The 18,449-nt window shown below is 39.7% G+C and overlaps 1 protein-coding gene and 1 pseudogene across 1 annotated transcript; both read right to left on the bottom strand.

The window, feature by feature from the left end:
• Nucleotides 1-954: 954 nt before the first annotated feature.
• On the bottom strand, nt 955-12,794 carry LOC115682714 (trans-resveratrol di-O-methyltransferase-like; annotated as a pseudogene).
• Nucleotides 12,795-15,643: 2,849 nt separating this feature from the next.
• Nucleotides 15,644-17,381, bottom strand: LOC115682680 (trans-resveratrol di-O-methyltransferase-like). The gene is made up of 2 exons (XM_030606974.2): nt 16,581-17,381; nt 15,644-15,986 (listed from the first exon to the last, which is right to left on the bottom strand). The coding sequence occupies exons 1-2, from the start codon at nt 17,379-17,381 to the stop codon at nt 15,681-15,683; spliced, it is 1,107 nt and encodes a 368-aa protein (XP_030462834.1). The 3' UTR covers nt 15,644-15,680.
• Nucleotides 17,382-18,449: the final 1,068 nt, after the last annotated feature.

Here is an 18,449-nt window from a genome sequence, read left to right as displayed (position 1 = left end):
ATTCCCTCCATGCATCATCAGGATCTTCTGTCGCTAGAGGTGTTGGATCATCCATACCTCCCCCATCCATCGGGATAATATCACGTGGGTCAATATAGAAGCTTGGGGGAGCTGAGTATTTCACATAGTAGTCGAACTTGCCGCTCGGTTGCCCCAAGATGTCAATCACCTCCTTCTCTTCATGTATCATTCTTGCAGGACTCGGGGGTGTGGTCCGGATGTTTAGAACTATGAGAAGATCGTCTCGGCCTTGGCAGAGCCACGAAGCACGGAATGTGAATGCCCCAGTATCTAAGAGGTCCTGAATCTTGTGCTTTAGAACATAGCAGTCATCAGTGGAGTGACCGACTTCTCCCAAGTGATAGTCACACTTTTTGGATGGGTCGTAGTTGGAGAACCGCTCAGGATTAGGCCGCTTCGGCTCAGTGGAAAGCAAGCCCTTTTCCCGGAGGATCGTCAATACTAGGGATAGAGACCCGGGGAGAGGAGTGAATTGTCTTCTAGCGCCTTGTCGTCGATTAGAGAACGGGTGTCTCGGTGGGCTATCTTGACATCCAGGGAGTAGTCGTGCTTTGCTTTGCTGGGGGCGCGATGTTGGAACGAGTGGATCCCGATTACCTTGTTCGTGCTTTACGAACTTTGGACGCAGGGTGCTCAACTCCCTAGGATCAGGGGACTCAATAGTATTGCCAGGTACGACTGCTTTGTCATTTGGGTCGGTGCTGAAGGGCTTCGTTTGAATCATCCCCCTTGGCCCTTGAGGAAAGGGACGGGTCATGGTGAGTTGTTTCAAGCAATCCGACAGATGCGCCGTTTGCCTCGAGAGTTGTTGGAGAATGATAGAGGCCTGCTTCAGGTCCTTCTCGATATTAGCGAGGCGGTTCAGCACTTCACTCTGATTACTTGTTTTCTCTCGTGGCCAGGTGGGAACAGCCGGTGGTCGACGATCCATAATCACTTAGCTCGAGTATTAACTTCCTCGCGGTGGTAGCTCATAGCTAGGGGCGTCTCGGCTTGGCGGCTAGCAGACGTATGAGGCTCCGAGAAACAAAGACACGAACGGCGTTTATGCAGAGAAGCCGCAGTTGCCGCGAGAACGGCAAGTGGTGGACGGAGCTGCGGTTTGTTCCGGGCGGTGAGCTCACGGTTGCGGAGGAGCAACAATGAAGGAACTCGGTGAGGTTGCCCTTTGGCGAGGCTTGAGCGATGGATCGATAATTGTGGATGATCCATAGTCACCTGATTCAAGAGAAATGAACCAAATAAGCACATGGTCAAGACAAGGTTGGTCCATGACACGCTTTCTAGTCTTTTTCATTCTTCGTTTATTCATAAAAATACTCGTATATGAACGAGACTTTATGGAAAAGTGCTCTAAGCAAAGAAATATAAATAACACTCTAGACACAACCTAGGAAATAGATGCATCGAAATCCCTAATCATAAAACTAGGAAAACCAAAATTTAAGACTCCCTAGAAACTATGAACTGAAAACAAATTCTCTAAAGCTTTTTTTTTTGCCATTTTTTGTTATAAAAACGATGACAACCTCTTGTGAAAATAATGACCTATGACACATCCAGAAAAATGAAGACATAGATTGAAAATAAATTCTCCAAAAGAGTTTTCTTTCTTCTTTTTTTTTGTTAAAAAAAAGACTCAATGATTATTACTTTCAAATTTAAAACCCACCTAGACCTATCATGAACCGACCCAAAAAAAAGGAGAAAATAAGTAAACTGCAAGATAAAGGTTCAGAAGACTTACTTTACCAGGTAGGACCATGGCAATTACATGCGCATGAAATGTGAGGTTCGATTTCTATCTAGACTCTGGCTTGCAAAGTGGAGACACGAGGATTACCAGGCTAAACCAGTCATGGTGGTGGTTAGGCCGGGGTTCCCCTGACTCCGGCTCAGTAAAGGAGCCGACCCGGGTTGCAAAGGGTGCAACTGTGGTGGGAACTCAATGACACCGTGAAAGAACTTTCGGGACCAAGGAGGGCGACCCGTACCACGCGGGTGTGGTCAGGGTGTCCGCTGTCTCAGTACCATCCTAAACCTGTACCGCCCCGGTCCGGCAGTGGGTAGTGTGTGCGGTGTAATGTAAATGTAAGGCATGCACAGCAGGTTATATCATACAGTGCTTCGTGCATAAAATAAACCATACATCCAAACACCTCCCTGCAAAATAAGGGTTAACAATCACGCCTCCCCTTATACCTCCCATTCTGCAAAAACATTTAACACCTAAAATGTTAAGGACGTACCTGGGATCCTCGCTGCCAAACAAAAATATTTTTTGAAAAGAAAAACTGGCCTAAGTCCACTAAGAGTTTTAACTCAATTCCCCAGCGGAGTCGCCAAGCTGTCGCGACCTAAAATTTTCTCAAGCTAATGGATTATTAAGACTAAGCTTAACTCAGGCCCTCCCAAGTCCTACCAATTCGCAACTTAGAGTTTAAGTTTTTAACATGCAAAAGTTTTCATGCTTGGAGTCGCCACTAATCTATTTGTGGTAGGTCGATTAGAAACCTAAATAAAACATAGGGAGATATGTTTTATTCCTACGAACTAGAGATTCTAAGCTCGGGGACTTGATTACGCTAGATCTAGTCTAACGCCCTTTCGGTACCTTTTCTTTTCAAAAACATTTATGCAAGGAGTCTAGATCCATTTTAACTTAGTCACTAGCATGTGAGGTGATCATGCGGGTGCGCAAACCACCAATGTAACACCCAATAATCAAAACATTAAATAAATTGCAAGATTGGGAGAATTACTTACCTCGAAACAACGTAAGCATCTGCATTGTTAGCTAGAAAATCACATCAACAATCCTAATGTGATTTCTAATTAACAAGCAGTTCACTCAATATTTTTTAGGATTTTCACTTATTTAAATGAAAGATAACCTATATGTAATGACGTGCAAAAATTAACATGCGATTAATGCAGCCTAATATGCAAACTGTATGTCATGCGACGACGTGACCTAATTCTAATGATGGACAAATGATTTATTTTTGGTATTTTCAAATGAAATTCGGAATTAAAAATTACTCAAATTAACATGCAATCTATCCTAGAGAAAATGATTTGATCTATCCTAAAGTGATTTTTTTTTTGGGATTTTTATTAAAATTCGAAATTATTAAATATCCTAAATAATCCACTAAGATTAAAACAATCTCTAATTTAAACTAGGAAATATGCTACCCTAAATCCCAATTTAAATCAAATACTTATCTTATTCTTTTGGATGTATTTAAGATTCCCTAAGCATGCAAAATTTCTAATTTGACTCCTAACTAACAAATTTTTGGATTTTCTTTATTTAAAAGGAAAACAATCAAATGAAGATAACAATCACATTCAAACAATCCACGCAATCCGCAAGATTCTTCTTATCAAATTCAGATTAGGTAAAGAAATCAAACTAACGGTGATATATATAGGGTTATAGATATCGACGGAAAGCTGATTGTTCAAATTTGGAAAGCAAATAAAATCTATTATCGTATCCAAGTGATTATGGATAAGATAACGATTTTCCGTATCACCGCGTATCGTACCTTAGGGATAAGGTCGAATAGTCGTCCAAATACGTTACCAAATTAGGAGTAATTCCTAATTTTGGGTGTTTTCGAATATTGCGGATATAACACACATTATCCTAAGATATCTAGAAATCCACGCAATATTCACGGAATATTCAAAATATCTGAACTAGGAATCTAAATATTTTGAAAATATACCGGATAGAGATTTTTACCTTATTTGCGGATTACTTTCCAAATTTGAATCATGCGGATCGGGATTGCGGATCGGATGACCGGCGTCGCTCGCGGTGGTGACCGCGATGTGCTTTACAATGGTGTGGCTCTCGGTCAAGGACTGACTCGCGGGCGGTGGCTGGACGATCAGCAAGGCGACCACAAAAGGGTGTAGGGACTTGATGAAATCGCTCGGGAGTGCTGTGGCTTCAGAATTGCTGGTGTTTGCAGGACGAGCTGGACGTGTCGTGGACGACCAGCAACGATGGCAGGAGGAAACCTGGAACGGAGGGACTGATTCCTGTGCGACGTTGGAGCTGTTCTTCGCATTGATCTCTCAGTTTTTCTTTTCTTTTCTTTTTCGCTGAACGAGTAGTGGAGAGACGCAATCAACAGGTAGTGTCTCTGTGGCTTCTGCAAAGGGAGAGATATTTTTATGGTTTGTGCACCACCTATTGTGGCAGTGAAGGACCTTGCTTTTGTCGAACTTGTCTGCAAGTGGATGTTTGACAATTTGGCCAAACTGCACTCGCCAGTATGAATACAAGCATCACCACTTCATCCATCTTCAATCTCCGAGGGTGCTACCATATTCCTCTCTCGGCTTTCGCTCACGATTTCTCTCTTGAAGCTGTCTCTCTCTCTCTCTCTCTCACTTTGCTCTTACTCACTCTCTCATGTTTCACTCTTGCCGTCAAGAATTCTCTTCTGAAAATTATCCGAGCCCCTCATATAGTAAACGAAACCCCCTTTATATGCAAGTGAAGCGGTCTCCGTAGGGAAACGACCGGTTCTTCTTTCCTCTTTCAAGATATTCGTACATCACGGTCAAAGATACATTCCTCCACGAGTAAGATTAATTTCCCTTCTTTTGACTGTGAGTACATCTTGTAGTGATCTGTCCCTATTTTTTCTTAATCCCTTTTGACCAAATATGGCTTCAAATCTTGCACGGTCAATCTCCCAATTCAGCAAACTTCCCAACGAATTTCAGCCATGAGAATTAATGGGCTAAGTCAAATTTTCATCACTGCGGGCTTAATTTGATTAAGCTCAGAACCACTTACTCGAGTCCATCTGCCGACGGTCCGATAGATATGCGAACTAACCTATATGAACTTAAACTATATGCTATGCAATTTTAATATTTTTGTTTAGGGGTTAAAATTTAATCCCCAATTTTCTATGCAAATTATTATTAATTGGTCGGTCGAAATTTAGGTGTCAACACTTTTATTCGAACACATGTATTTATTGACAAATCTGGACACAGGTCTTGAGAAAATTCACCGCCTATAATGTGTTTGATGAAATTTCTAAGTTAGCAGCTTATTTGCTTATGGTTGGAGAGGGAGATTTGTTTATGGTGTTAGTTTTGAGAAAATGGTTTCCCTCATTTTTTGTTCTTACATGTATATTCTTATAGATGATAGGCGGGATTTTAAGAAGAGTAAGGAGTTGGAATCTATTGTGAGTCTCGGAAGTAATACATGCTTTGTTTACATTCATTTTTATTATTCTTGCTCTGTTGTTAATTTTCTACCATCCGAACACATGTATTTGTTAACAAATCTGGACACAGGCTATGAGAAAGTTCTACACCTATAATGTGCTTGATGAAATTACTAAGTCAGCAGCTTACTTGCTTATGAGTAGGGAGGGAGATTTGTTTATAGTGTTGGTTTTGAAAAAATGGATTTCCATCGCTTTTGATTCTTACATGTATATTTTTATAGATGATAGGCGAGAGAGCGAGGAGTTGGAGTATATCGTGAGTCTTGAAACTCTTCTCTTACTATTAGCTTTCCATCACTGAATTGAGTCGATTTACTGATGAAATGACTTGCCGGTCACAAAAGACAATAAGGATAAATGGGATTCGACGACTGAGGCCGTAAGATATCACTTCTCAATGCATCATTAGCTCACAATTATGAATTAAAAAAAAGAGCAAATGCACTGATTCTGCCTCCTGTTTATGCAGGAGAAAGTTGTTTAAGAAGAAAGATTGTTGGAGAGGAGTTTGAGATTTGAGAAATATTATGAAAAATATAAAAAATAATTGAATGACCTATTTTCCTTACTTATTGCTTGCATGATACTTTTGAAGAAAATCTCATTGCTGGTTAAATTTGTTGTTTCATGGCTAGTGTCGATGGAGTAACCCAAGGAGCATCGAGATGGAGGAATAACCATGCTGCAAGTGACGCATGAATAGCTTCTTCTTTAGTCAATGAATCTTGTAGCAATGCTTTTAGAAAATGATACATTATGTAACTATCACTTACAGATACTATATTTAGTTCTTTTCACATTGATGTGGGAGTGGATTATCCATCTTCAACTGTTTTCACATTGATAAATTTAGACATTTCTTTTATTTGGACCTAAAGCTATTCTTTGTTTTCACTAAGTAGCTGCAACCGAAGTTCCATTTAAAGCAGTAGGCCCATCAAGAAAGAAGAAAAATAAATAAGAGAAAGTAACTCGAACCTACAAGAAGTAATGGGATTAGAAAGTAGTGTTGTGGCTATTTTTTATTTGTTGACGATGTGTTGGTTCAGTGAAGTAGTGTCCAGGTTGTTTTTTGCTTCTTTTTTATTTCAATTATGGCTCGTTTAATGAGATGGGGATCAATGAAGTACTGTGATTGTAGGATCACCTTAGTTCGTAGGCATGTAATGGTGGTTGTAGATGATGAAGTTGTTTTTCCAATATTCAATAAATTTTTCAAGGGAGAAAAATACTAGAAGTGCCAAAACTTGTGTACGGCGCTCACTTTAGTGTAAAAAGTTTTCGCCGGATCACTTAAGTGCCAAATCGGAGAAAAAACGATCACTTAAGTGCTAACGGCGAGAAATTCCGGCCAAATTAATACGTAACTTTTATAATTAAAATTTTAATATGAGTTGGGTTTTTTTAAAAAAAAAAATCAGTTTATGTGGCATTTCCATATTTATATTTTGATTTTTTAAATATTTTTTCTGATTTTTTTCTTTTTTTCTTTTTTTTCTTTTCTTTCTTCTTCTACCATTGGCCGGTGACCGGACACCGGCCACCAACCATGGTTGGTCGCCTGGACTTGCCCGGACGAGGAAGCCGTTGCCCATCACAGGCGAGGTCCGACCAACCCTCATCTGGGCGAGGGTGGGTGAGCCCCACTGAGGCCTCCGTGGCGAGCCCTCACCTGGGCTTGCCCTTGCCCAGGCAAGGGTCGGCCTCCGGCGCTCTCTTGTGGCTTTCGAGGACGGCCTTGCCCAGGGCGAGGGTCGCCTTGCCCAGATTTGGCGAGGTCGGCCTTGCTAGCTGCCGGTGAGGCCGCCGTGGCCTAGGCGAGGGCCGTCCTCGCCCAGCCCAAATCTAGCGAGACGAGGGTCGGCCGGGCCTCACTTATGGCGGGCGACGGCGGCCTCGTCTAGGCGAGGCTAGGTGATTGGCCATGGCTGGTGACCGGTGTCCGGTCACTGGCCAAAGGTAGAAGAAAAAGAAAGAAAAGAAAAAAAGAAAAGAAGGAAAAAAAGAAAAAAAATCAGAAAAATATTTTAAAAAAATCGAAGTGCACATGCTAAACTACGTCGTTTTGAAGTGTACATGCTGACTAAACCTCCTGCGAGCCACATCGGCTTCAGAAATTAATAAAAAAAATGCCACGTTAGATTTCCGACCAAACTGACCGGAGTTGGCACTTAAGTGATCGTTTTTAAAAAGTTTGGAAATAAGTGATCCAACAGAAATTTTTGGCACTAAAGTAAGCACCATACATAAGTTTTGGCACTTCTAGTATTCTTCCTTCTTTTTCAAGGTAGAGGAAGTAACACATGCTTTGCTTACATTCATTCTTATTATTCTTACTCTGTCGTTAATTTTCTCCTATTTGGACACATGTATTTGTTGACACAGGTTACTTAGGTCGTGAGAAAGTTTAACGCCTATAATGTGTATGATGAAATTTCCAAGTCAGCAGCTTACTTGCCTATGGGTAGGGAGGAAGATTTGTTTTTTATGTTAGTTTTGAGAAAATGGCTTTCTATCACTTTTTGTTCTTACATGTATATTCTCATGGATAATAAGAGGGATTTTAGGAAGAGTGAAGGGTTGGAATCTATCATGAGTCTCAGAAGTAATACGTGCTTTATTTACATTCATTCTTATTATTCTTGCTCTGTCGTTAATTTTCTACTAGCCGAACACATGTATTTGTTGACATATTTGGACACAGGTCTTGAGAAAGTTTAGCTCCTATAATGTGTTGGATGAAATTTCTAAGTCAGCAGTTTACTTGCCTATGGTTGGGGTGGGAGATTTGTTTATGGTGTTGGTTTTGAGAAAATGGATTTCCATTACTTTTTGTTCTTACATGTATATTCTATGGATGATAGGCGAGATTTTAAGAAGAGCAAGGAGTTGAAATCTATTGCGAGTCTCGAAAGTAATACATGCTTTGTTTACATTCATTTTTATTATTCTTGCTCTGCTGTTAATTTTCTACTATCCGAATACATGTATTTGTTGACAAATCTGGACACAGGTCATGAGAAAGTTCTACGCTTATAATGTGCTTGATGAAATTACTAAGTTAGCAGCTTACTTGCCTATGTGTGGGGAGGGAGATTTATTTATGGTGTTGGTTTTGAAAAAATGGATTTCCATTACTTTTTTTTTTCTTACATGTATATTCTTATAGATGATAGGTGAGATTTTAGGAAGAGCGATGAGTTGGAGTATATCGTGAATCTCGAAACTCTTCTCTTACTGTTAGCTTTCTATCACTGAATTGAGTCGATTTACTGATGAAATGACTTGCTGGTCACAAAAGCCAGACAGGATTTGCCGATCACAAAAGCCAGTCAGGATAAATGGCGTTCGACAATTGAGGCCTTAACATACCACTTTTCAATGCATCATTAGCTCACAATTATGAATAAAAAAGAAGAAGCTAATGCATTGATTCAGCCTCCTATGTATGTAGGAGAAAATTGTTTAAGAAGAAAGATTATTGGAGAGGAGTTTGGGATTTGAGAAATATTATGAAAAATATAAAAAAAATTGAATGAGCTATTTTCCTTACTTATTGCTTGTATGATACTTTTGAAGAAAATCTCCTTGCTGGCTAAATTTGTTGTTTCATGGCTAATGTCAATGAAGTAGCCTTGGGAGCATCGAGATGGAGGAATAACCGTGCTGCAAGTGACGCATAAATAGTTTCTTCTTTCGTCAATGAATCATGTAGCAATGCTCTTAGCAAAGGATACATTATGTAACTATCATTTGTAGATACTATCTTCAGTTTTTTCCACATTGATGTGGGAGTGGATTATCCATCTTCGACTGTTTTCACATTGATAAATTGAGACATTTCTTCCATTTGGACCTAAAGCTATTATCTGTTTTCACTAAGTAGCTGCAATCGAAGTTCCATTTAAAGCAGTAGGCCCATCAAGAAAGAAGAAAAATAAATAAGAGAAAGTAACTCGAACTTACGAGAAGTGATGGGATTAGAAAGTAGTGTTGTAGCTATTTTTTATTTGTTAACGATATGGTGGTTTAGTGAAGTAGTGCCATGATTTTTTTTGCTTTTTTTTTTTCGATTATGGCTCGTTGAATGGGATGGGAATCAGTGAAGTACTGTGATTGTAGGATCACCTTAGTTTGTAGGCATGCAGTGATGGTTGTAGATGATGAGGTTGTTTTTCCAATATTCAATAAATTTTGCAAGGTAAATGAAGTTATACATGCTTTGTTTACACTCATTTTAATTATTCTTGCTCTATCGTTAATTTTCTACTATCCGGACACATGTATCTGTTGATAAATCTGGACATAGGTCGTGAGAAAGTTCAGCGCCTATAATGTGTTTGATGAAATTTTCTACTTGCCTATGCGTGGGGAGGAAGATTTGTTTATGGTGTTGGTTTTGAGAAAATCGATGGTACATGAAGACAAAATTACTTCGATTTTGTCTTAGGTTAATTTAACTCTGCAGTTCAAAGAAGATGACTGGAGCTGGAAAATGAAATTGTTGTCATAATTGCCAACTAGGTGTCTGTGAAAATTTTGTCAAAGGAATTTGACTTGAAAGTTTGATAATTTCAACATATATAGTTCATATACAGTTGAAGTCAGTTGCGTAAATTAGAATGTTTGTAAAGCCTCCCTGTTTCAACATTTAGAATATATTTAATGTTTCGCGCAATCCAGGATGCTGGTTAGTTTGGATTCAAATACTTGCTCATCTTTTAAGGGAGAGGTTTGAATTTAAATACTCATGGTTTTTTTTATGCCCGTTCTATCGGGGCTTTTAATATGTTTTTGTGAGTGCGCTTGGATTGGATTGATTTCATAGATTTTTTTTAGCTATTAGTCGCTTTTTGTTCTTACATTGTGTTCTTGTGGATGATAGGTAGGATTTTAAGAAGAACGAGAAGTTGGAACTATCATGAGTCTTGGATCTCCTCTTTTACTATTAACTTTCGATCACTAAATTGAGTTGATCTACTGATGAAATGACTTGCCGATCACAAAAGCCGGTCAGGAAAAATGGAATTCGATAATTGAGGCCGTAAAATACCACTTTTCAATGCATTATCAATGCATCATTAGCTCACAACTATGAATACAATAAATGCAAATGCATTGATTTAGCCTACTGTTTATGCAGGAGAAAAGTACTTAAGAAGAAAGGTTGTTGGAGAGGAGTTTGAGATTTGAGAAATATTATAAAAAATATAAAAAAAATTGAATGATGTATTTTCCTTTCTTATTGTTTGCATGATGCTTTTGAAGAAAATCTCATTGCTGGCTAAATATGTTGTTTCATGGCTGTTAGAGTGTCGATGAAGCAGCTCCAGGAGTATCAAGAGATGGAGGGATAACCATGCTACAAATGATGCATGAATAGTTTCTTCTTTCGTCAAAGAATCATATAGCAATGCTCTCAGGAAAGGGTATATTATGGAACTATCACTTGGAGATATATCTTCAGCTCTTTCCACATTATTGTGTGAGTGGATTATCCATCTTCAGCTATTTTCACATTGATAAATTGAGACATTTCTTTGATTTGGATCTAAGGCTATTCTATGTTTTCACTAAGCTGCTGCAATCGATATATGTGGTCTTTTTGATGTTACATATTTTGGTGGAGAAAGTTATTTTATCACCTGTACTCATAATTTTTTACATTAATTATGATTACATTTATCTATTGCATGATAAATTTCAATTAGTGATTGCACTTGAGGTTTATCTTAAAAAAAGTTGAGAGGCAATTAGATGAAAAAGTGAAAATACTAATGTCGGGTAGAGGTGATGAGTATTATGGAAAGTACTAAATCACTTACTACTGGAAACATATATTGGATAGAAGAGTAGTTGTATAGCATTTCATACAATATTACTACATAGATTAAAAAGACTACTTCTAATTTGCTACGGAAAGAGACGAGCCTCTTCCTTTAAGAAAGAAGCCAATCAAGAAATCCAAGATTGGCGTTGAGGCACCAACTGATTCACTTGTTTGTGAAAGCATCAAAGATAAACCTCAACGAGAGATCTAAAACCCTTCAAAGGAGTAATCTTATAGTCGCCAAAGCCAGGTTCTTGAAAGAGCTTTGCCCATTCTTTTCAGTTCCTCTCTTTGCCTGTGGTACCCACCATCATAATCATGTCATAGAAGAGCTTCATCGATTTGCCTTCCTCCTGTCCATCTCCTATCACCGCTTCTACTATCACCGCTTTCCCCGTTTTGCCATTTTTTGTAATCGTTTCCTTACTCCGCTTTAGTATTTTCACGTTCTTCCAGTCCTGTAATACCCATTGCATAATTAATCAGACATAAATATATAACCGAGTATTGGCATCAAACATGGAAAACATTACTATATGCATCTCCATGAATGCGACTAATATAATGTAACCGTGAGTAAATATACTTCCATGTGGATTTCGAATAACAATTGATAGTACTATTCATGACCATGTATGTGCAAAGGGTACCGTTTGCTGGAAAATTAATTAAAGAAGAACAAAATGTGGACTATTTCCAAGCAATTATGGCAAAAAGAAATCACATACGAGTACCAACAAAATATGCTTGCATCGACAAAAGATATTTACCACGTTAATTTATATAAGCTAGCTATTCTTTTTCGTACTTCCTTACACATAAAACATCTCATACCTTGAGCAAAACAGCGTCCACCGGAGGAATAGCCTCAAACATGTCACCACGACGTACTTCAAATTCCTCGTCCCTTCCAAGTTAGCCACCACGTGTGGCAGATCGAGTATCATCCACTCCATCTCCGGGAACACCTCCGCCAGCTCCCTCGCCAGCCCTCCGGTCCCTCCCCCAATGTCGACTGCCGTCCTCAGCCCCTCAAACAGCCACTTTCCACACTTTTCCACGTCAGTCTCGCCATCAATGGCCCGTTACTCACCATAGCGGCGTTCATGCACCGGTTGAACTTCTCGTCTCGAACCTTGATCTCACACATGCTCTTCCCGTGCTTCATGTGTATGGGCGTCCGTGACGACGACAACGAGCTGATCTCGCCGCCGCTCTTGAGCCACTCGCCCATGCAGTGAAATGGGTCGACGAATATCGGTCAAGCGTGAGCAGTACGATCGACCACAAGTCCAAGGATTGCCCTTCACAATCGCACGTGAAGCTGGAGTGAGAGAATACCCAAACCCTAGTTCCTCGGCCTCGTCTTCTGATAACTGGTTTTTTTTAGAGGCGGGCTTCCGGCGGGAGAGGAAGCCGGTGCACACGACGATGGCCATGAGGTGGCTGAGGAAGGCAGCCTTGGAGGCGGGGATGGACAACGCTGTGGCAAGCTCCGGGAGGGTCGTGGGGCAGCTGCGATGGTGGAGGGCGTCGGGGATGCCAAGCTCGATGGTTCATTTGAGGGACATGGAGGAGATAAAGTTGAAAGTGTGGCTACATACGTGCGCATAGGCTCAGATGATCTCGCTTTCGCTCATATCTTCGTTATTAGTGTTAGGATTCGCCGCACAATCACAAAAAAATAGAGAGTAAAAAGCGAGAAGGAGAATCGAGACACAATGTTTTTATCCTGATTCACTCTTAAACTAGGGCTACATCGAGTAGAGGATTCCACTTTAATTGGTACTTCGCACTTTTATGTTACATCTCTCAATTACAAGAGAAAGAAAATATATATAGGCCATAATTTGATTCAAAATAGGAAATCTCTTTCTAGAAAACCTACTCAAATTAGGAAACCATTCAATTAAGAAATTTTCTTTTTTCGGGCTCAAACTATAAAAGCCCTGTAGTGGTTCGGGAGTGCTGCCCCCGCGACCACCGCTGGGACGGCCTCCTCGGACCCTCGCTTGCTCACCGGAGAGCAGCACCCCTGTGTTGTCCAGTCGTTGAGAGTATGAACCACACCCCCAACAATTAGCTGAGTCCATCGTTGTCAAGAGGAACAAGAGTGGATGAAGTTGGTGGTAATGGGACGTTATGCGAGGGTTTTATGAGCATAAAATAACTTGGACTCTTATGATGACGCGAAGATGAACTCAAAAGTAATGTAAGGGACTCAACAAAATCTGGATATTAAAACAATATTAAGAGTTAATGCTAGAAAGAAAAGATAGGTTGCCACAATATTTGTTTTATTCAATAGCACGAGTGATTAAAACCGAGCGTTTAAATGAGCAATTAATATCAAGTGCCTAATAAGTATTTATCACGTCGATCAGTACATTGTATTTATGATCCCATCTTACTATATTTATAGCTTTATTTTCAACGTATGACCAATTGGTCTTTAATATTGATGTTACTTAAGATCTTAACATAGCTATGATAAAATGAATTAATTACAACATGAGAAATTTCAAGTTGCACAATGTGTAAGGATATTTATAGAGACATTATTAGATATGAGGAATATTATTTGATATTTCGTGATGTCCTAATGTGAGAGAGAAAAGTGTTTAAAGAGAGAAACTCTCAAGAATACTTTGTATTGTTTAGTTCTTGGATGATCAAAATGAGGGAGAGGGTACTCCTATTTATACATGAGTCCCTCTTTTTATGATCGTTAATTCACTTTTAATTACAAGTATACATCACCCATTATACCCTTGTTATATTCTAAAGTCTCTTAGAAAAACCTATGTACAAGAAGGTTCTTGGTTTCATGGTTCTTTGGGCCCAATCTTCCCAAATTTCCTTGGTTTGGTGGGCCTTGAAACCTCTGGTCCGTGACAGTAGGATAGCTAGTTTCTATGTAAGATTACGATAGCTAGTTTTCTTGCTAGACTTAGGTTGTTTTTTTTCCTGTACACATGGTTCTGATATAAATACGTATTGATTAACACATTATAGTGTTCAATACAATAACCCTTTTCTTATTTTGGTTCTAACTTGGTCTTAGAGCTAAGCAATCTTGACATTCGAGTGCACACCGGGAGCACACCTAAAGTACACCTGGCATCTCGTGTTGTTGCCTTTTTCAATTACTGCTAATATCCCTTTCTCGATTTTGATGCTTGATATTGTTCATCTCGTTTGATTGTGTTGTGGCAATGTGTGATCTTATGGCAATTTGTTCACTTCCTGGTAGTTCAATCTTTACTTGATTCAATGATGCTGTGACTCCCACATCCTGTGTTGACGAGATTATGTACATGTTCCGTTTGTTTTGATGTAATGCTCGTGCTTACATGCAATTGGAAGTGTAAAACCCGTGCCTTCTATACAAAGATACATCCGCATCTGTTGCGATGCTGCCCGAGTTAGTCAAGAGTTAGTGCAACTTTTCATGGTATTGGCAATTCAATGCTACCCAAGTTAGTTAAAGTTTGTGCAACTTTTGATGGTATTGGCACCCAACAACAATCCGATAAAATCCTTACCAAAAAAAAACAACAATCCGATAATTTATTTGATGTGGTTACATCCACATATATCTTGTGTAATGACCGGCTTGCACACCAAGTGGGAGTGCTCGCACTTCAGTGCTCTTGCTTCTTGCATCTTTTTTATTTTTTAAAAATTTCAAGTTCGATGACAATATTCCAAACTCAATGTTACATTTTAGGGATATTAATTGATATTCCGTTATATCTTAGGATAACTAATTTCCTTGTCAGATCATGATAACTAGTTTTATTGTTAGATTAGATTATTTCATTTCCTGCGCCCATTGTTGGGATACAAACACGTCTTGATTGTAACACACTATAGAGTCCACATGGATATATACAAAGGCAATTTCTCTTCAATTCATTTATGGTCAGATCTCGTTAATGATTGCAGTGAACGCTAAATGGATCATTCAAAATAAGAACTCATATTGAAAATCTTGTTTGTTAGAAAAAGATTTGTACTCAAATCAATTTTTGACGCAGTCCCTTACAAACTTTAGTACATGCTGCATTGATTCATGTAATTTTTTGGTCACGCAAACCATCTGTAGCATGATTGATTTGGAAAGCTAAAGCAACAACTGGTACCACAAAGAAACAAAAAACAAAGGATAAATACTTTGAAAGTCCTAAAACTTGTCATGAAAGTGCAATTGAAATCTAAAACTTTTGAAAAGTGCAATCAAATCCTAAAACTTACTGCAAAAGTGCAATTGAGTTCTAAAACTTTCAAAAATTGCAATCAAGTCCTAAAACTTATCAAATTAGTTCAATTAAGTCATTCCATTGAGTGCACACTTTGAAAGTTTTAGGATTCGATTGCATTTTCGTGATAAGTTGTAGGACTTGATTGCACTTTTTGAAAATTTTAGGACTTAATTGCACTTTAGTGACAAGTTTGAGAACTTCCAATACACTTATCCCAAAAAAACAAACTGCAACCACATTAATCAGACAATCCTTGATGTCCAGGGCACCAATTACTTTAATTAATCTCAATCATTAAGGATAAACCTCAATGAGAGATCTAAAACCCTCCAAAGGAGTGATTCTGTACTCAGTGAAACCAGCCTCCTGAAAGAGCTTGGCCCATTCTTTCTCGTTCCTCTCTTTGCCTGCGAGAATCGCCATCATCATCATGTCAAAGCAGAGCTTAATCCCCATGGATGCTCCGTCTTCCTTGGACTCATCTCCGATCACTATATCGATTATCATCACCTTTCCCTTCTTACCATTGATCGTGACCGCTGCTTTACACTGCTTCAGTATCTTCGTGCTCTCATCGTCGCTCCAGTCGTGTAATATCCACTGATAGATAGACGTAGATGCGTATCTCTTAGTACATATGTATCATTCCGCATGCGTGTGTAATATAAAAAGATATCATAATCTTTACTGATTTAGAAAAAAAGAAGTGAAATGAAAAGAATTTTCTTTTTGCTAAAAACATGAAAAGATATTTTAAAATGTGGGTTATAGTGTACTTACTGTAACTCCTATATAGTAACGAATGATTGGTTTGACTTTGTAATTTAATCAAAGTGACGTTTCATAGTTAATATTCGATTTTTGATTTGATGCCTTCGAATCTGTCACGGTTAATAATTATAATTAGTATACTCAGGAAGAATTAAGTAACATCACTTCATAGCAATCGATTCATAAATTTCGCGCCAACTCGTAATTTCACATTAGGTTGAACTTGCTTTGTATTCGAGTGGTAATAACATATAACACCCCAAGTAACCGAACTCTTATCTACTTTCTAATTAAAAAGTTAAGGTATTTGATTAAACAAACTAAAAGTTTAGATACTGGAACAAAATATGCGTAAAATTTCATGCGTTTGCAACGTGACAATCCATGCAAAAGGGAAAGAAAAGTAATCTCTCTCGTACGCACCTTGAGCAAAACAGCGTCCGCAGGAGGAACAGCCTTAAACATGTCGCCACTCACAAACTTCAAGTTCCTCGTCCCCTCCAAGCCGGCCACCACGTGCGGCAGATCGAGCACCATCCACTCCACTTGCGGGAACGCCTCTGCTGCCTCCCTTACCAACCCTCCGATCCCCCCTCCGACGTCGACCACCGTCCTCAGCCCTTGAAACAGCTGCCGTCCACGCTTCTCCACCATCAACCTCATGATCACTGGCCCATCACTCGCCATGGCTTCGTTCACGCTCCGGTTCAGCCCCTCGTCCTGGGCCGTGTACTCCCACAGGCTCTTCCCGTGCTTCATGACGAAGGGCGTGCGGGGGCTCAGGCTCTCGCTCTTGAGCCACTCACCCAGGCAGTGCAATGGGCCTTGTATGATGGGGTCGAGGACGAACGACACCATGGGCGATAAGTCACCAGGCTCGCCTTTCCGGATCGCTTGTGAAATGGGAGTGAGAGAGTACGTCAACCCCAGCTGCTCCTGGTCATTTTTAGCAGCAGACTTTCGTTGAGAGACGAAGCCGGTTTGGGCAAGGACCGCCATGAGTCGGCTCAGGAAGGCGGCCTTGGAGGCGGGGACCGACAGCGCGGCGGCGAGCTCGGGAAGGGTCATGGGATGGCCGTGGGGGTGGAGGGCGTCAGGGATGCCAAGGTCGATGGCGCATTTGAGGGACATGGAGTAGATGGAGTTGAAAGCATGGGTCCATAGGTGAGCATGGGCTTGTACGATCTCGCTCTCCCTCGTCAATCCATTATCAACCGAGTCCATTGTTATGGGGGAATGGCTAATGAGATTGGATTAGGTTTGCGGTTTTGGTGAGTTGAGTTGAGTCGAGAAAGGGTTTTATAGGCATAAATTGCACATACTCCTTTCTTACTATGCATAAATTGAATGTAACGCGACAGACATAGCAAAAGCGTGATGTAAAAAAGTACAAGTGATAGACTTAAGTTGCGATTTCGATGAGTTGAGAGAGGTTTTTCTAAGCAAATATCGCGCTTATGTAAAGACAATGGCCAAATGGGTAGGATTATTGTTTTCTCTAGGTAACTTGGTGAATGTCTGTCTTGCTACTTCTTGATACATGCTTTATTCAGTGTTGCAAGAAACAATTTCATAGAAATTATATTTAGAATGATGAGTGAAAATCTTCACGTTGCGTCGACTTTTACTACTGCAGAGAAATGAGAATCACGTTGATCGAGCTGGACAATCTTTTAACAACTTGGTGATATACGTCTGCAATTTTTGTTTGTTTGTCACCCACCATCAAGGATCGATCCACAATTCAACCAAACAATATATAAATAAAAAATAAGAGGAAAAAGAAAAGAAAAACTCCAAAACACTTGCTAATAATTGAGACGAGATAGCCTATCAGATGCATCATAACGAATCCAAGAGTGGGATTCTGTACCTGGTTGGGTAAGTGCATTGCCTTAAAGATAATAGAAAAATACTAAGCTGTCCAACATATAGTCGGCAGAGATAATGGCGTCGGGTCATATCAAGGAAGGTTTTTGGATCCTCGATGATTAAGAATAATTGCGATTCAAAGATCTAAAAATGCTACCACTCTCTCTCTCTTTTTGCCTCCACCTTAAATGATAAATTATGTCTCAAATTTGAATTCATATACTATACCTGATTCGCACGGCTAGAACATCACAAAATCTTCTGCACATGATTTTATGTGCATGTCTCCACGTCCATTTTTTTTCCTCATAAATGCATGCACATATGCCCAGGGAAATTGGTATGCTTCTTCAGACAATTGTCTTGTGCGTGCCGAATGACTCGTTCTCTTATGTCATCATTTGTGGGCTTAGTTTGTCT

This window comes from Syzygium oleosum, unplaced genomic scaffold, assembly GCF_021117445.2.
Source record: "Syzygium oleosum isolate NSW1041296 unplaced genomic scaffold, Sole_v2.1 Sole_v2.23, whole genome shotgun sequence".
Classification (NCBI taxonomy): domain Eukaryota; kingdom Viridiplantae; phylum Streptophyta; class Magnoliopsida; order Myrtales; family Myrtaceae; genus Syzygium; species Syzygium oleosum.
Note: the sequence above shows the minus strand (reverse complement) of the source record. Positions and strands in the feature narration are given on the sequence as shown.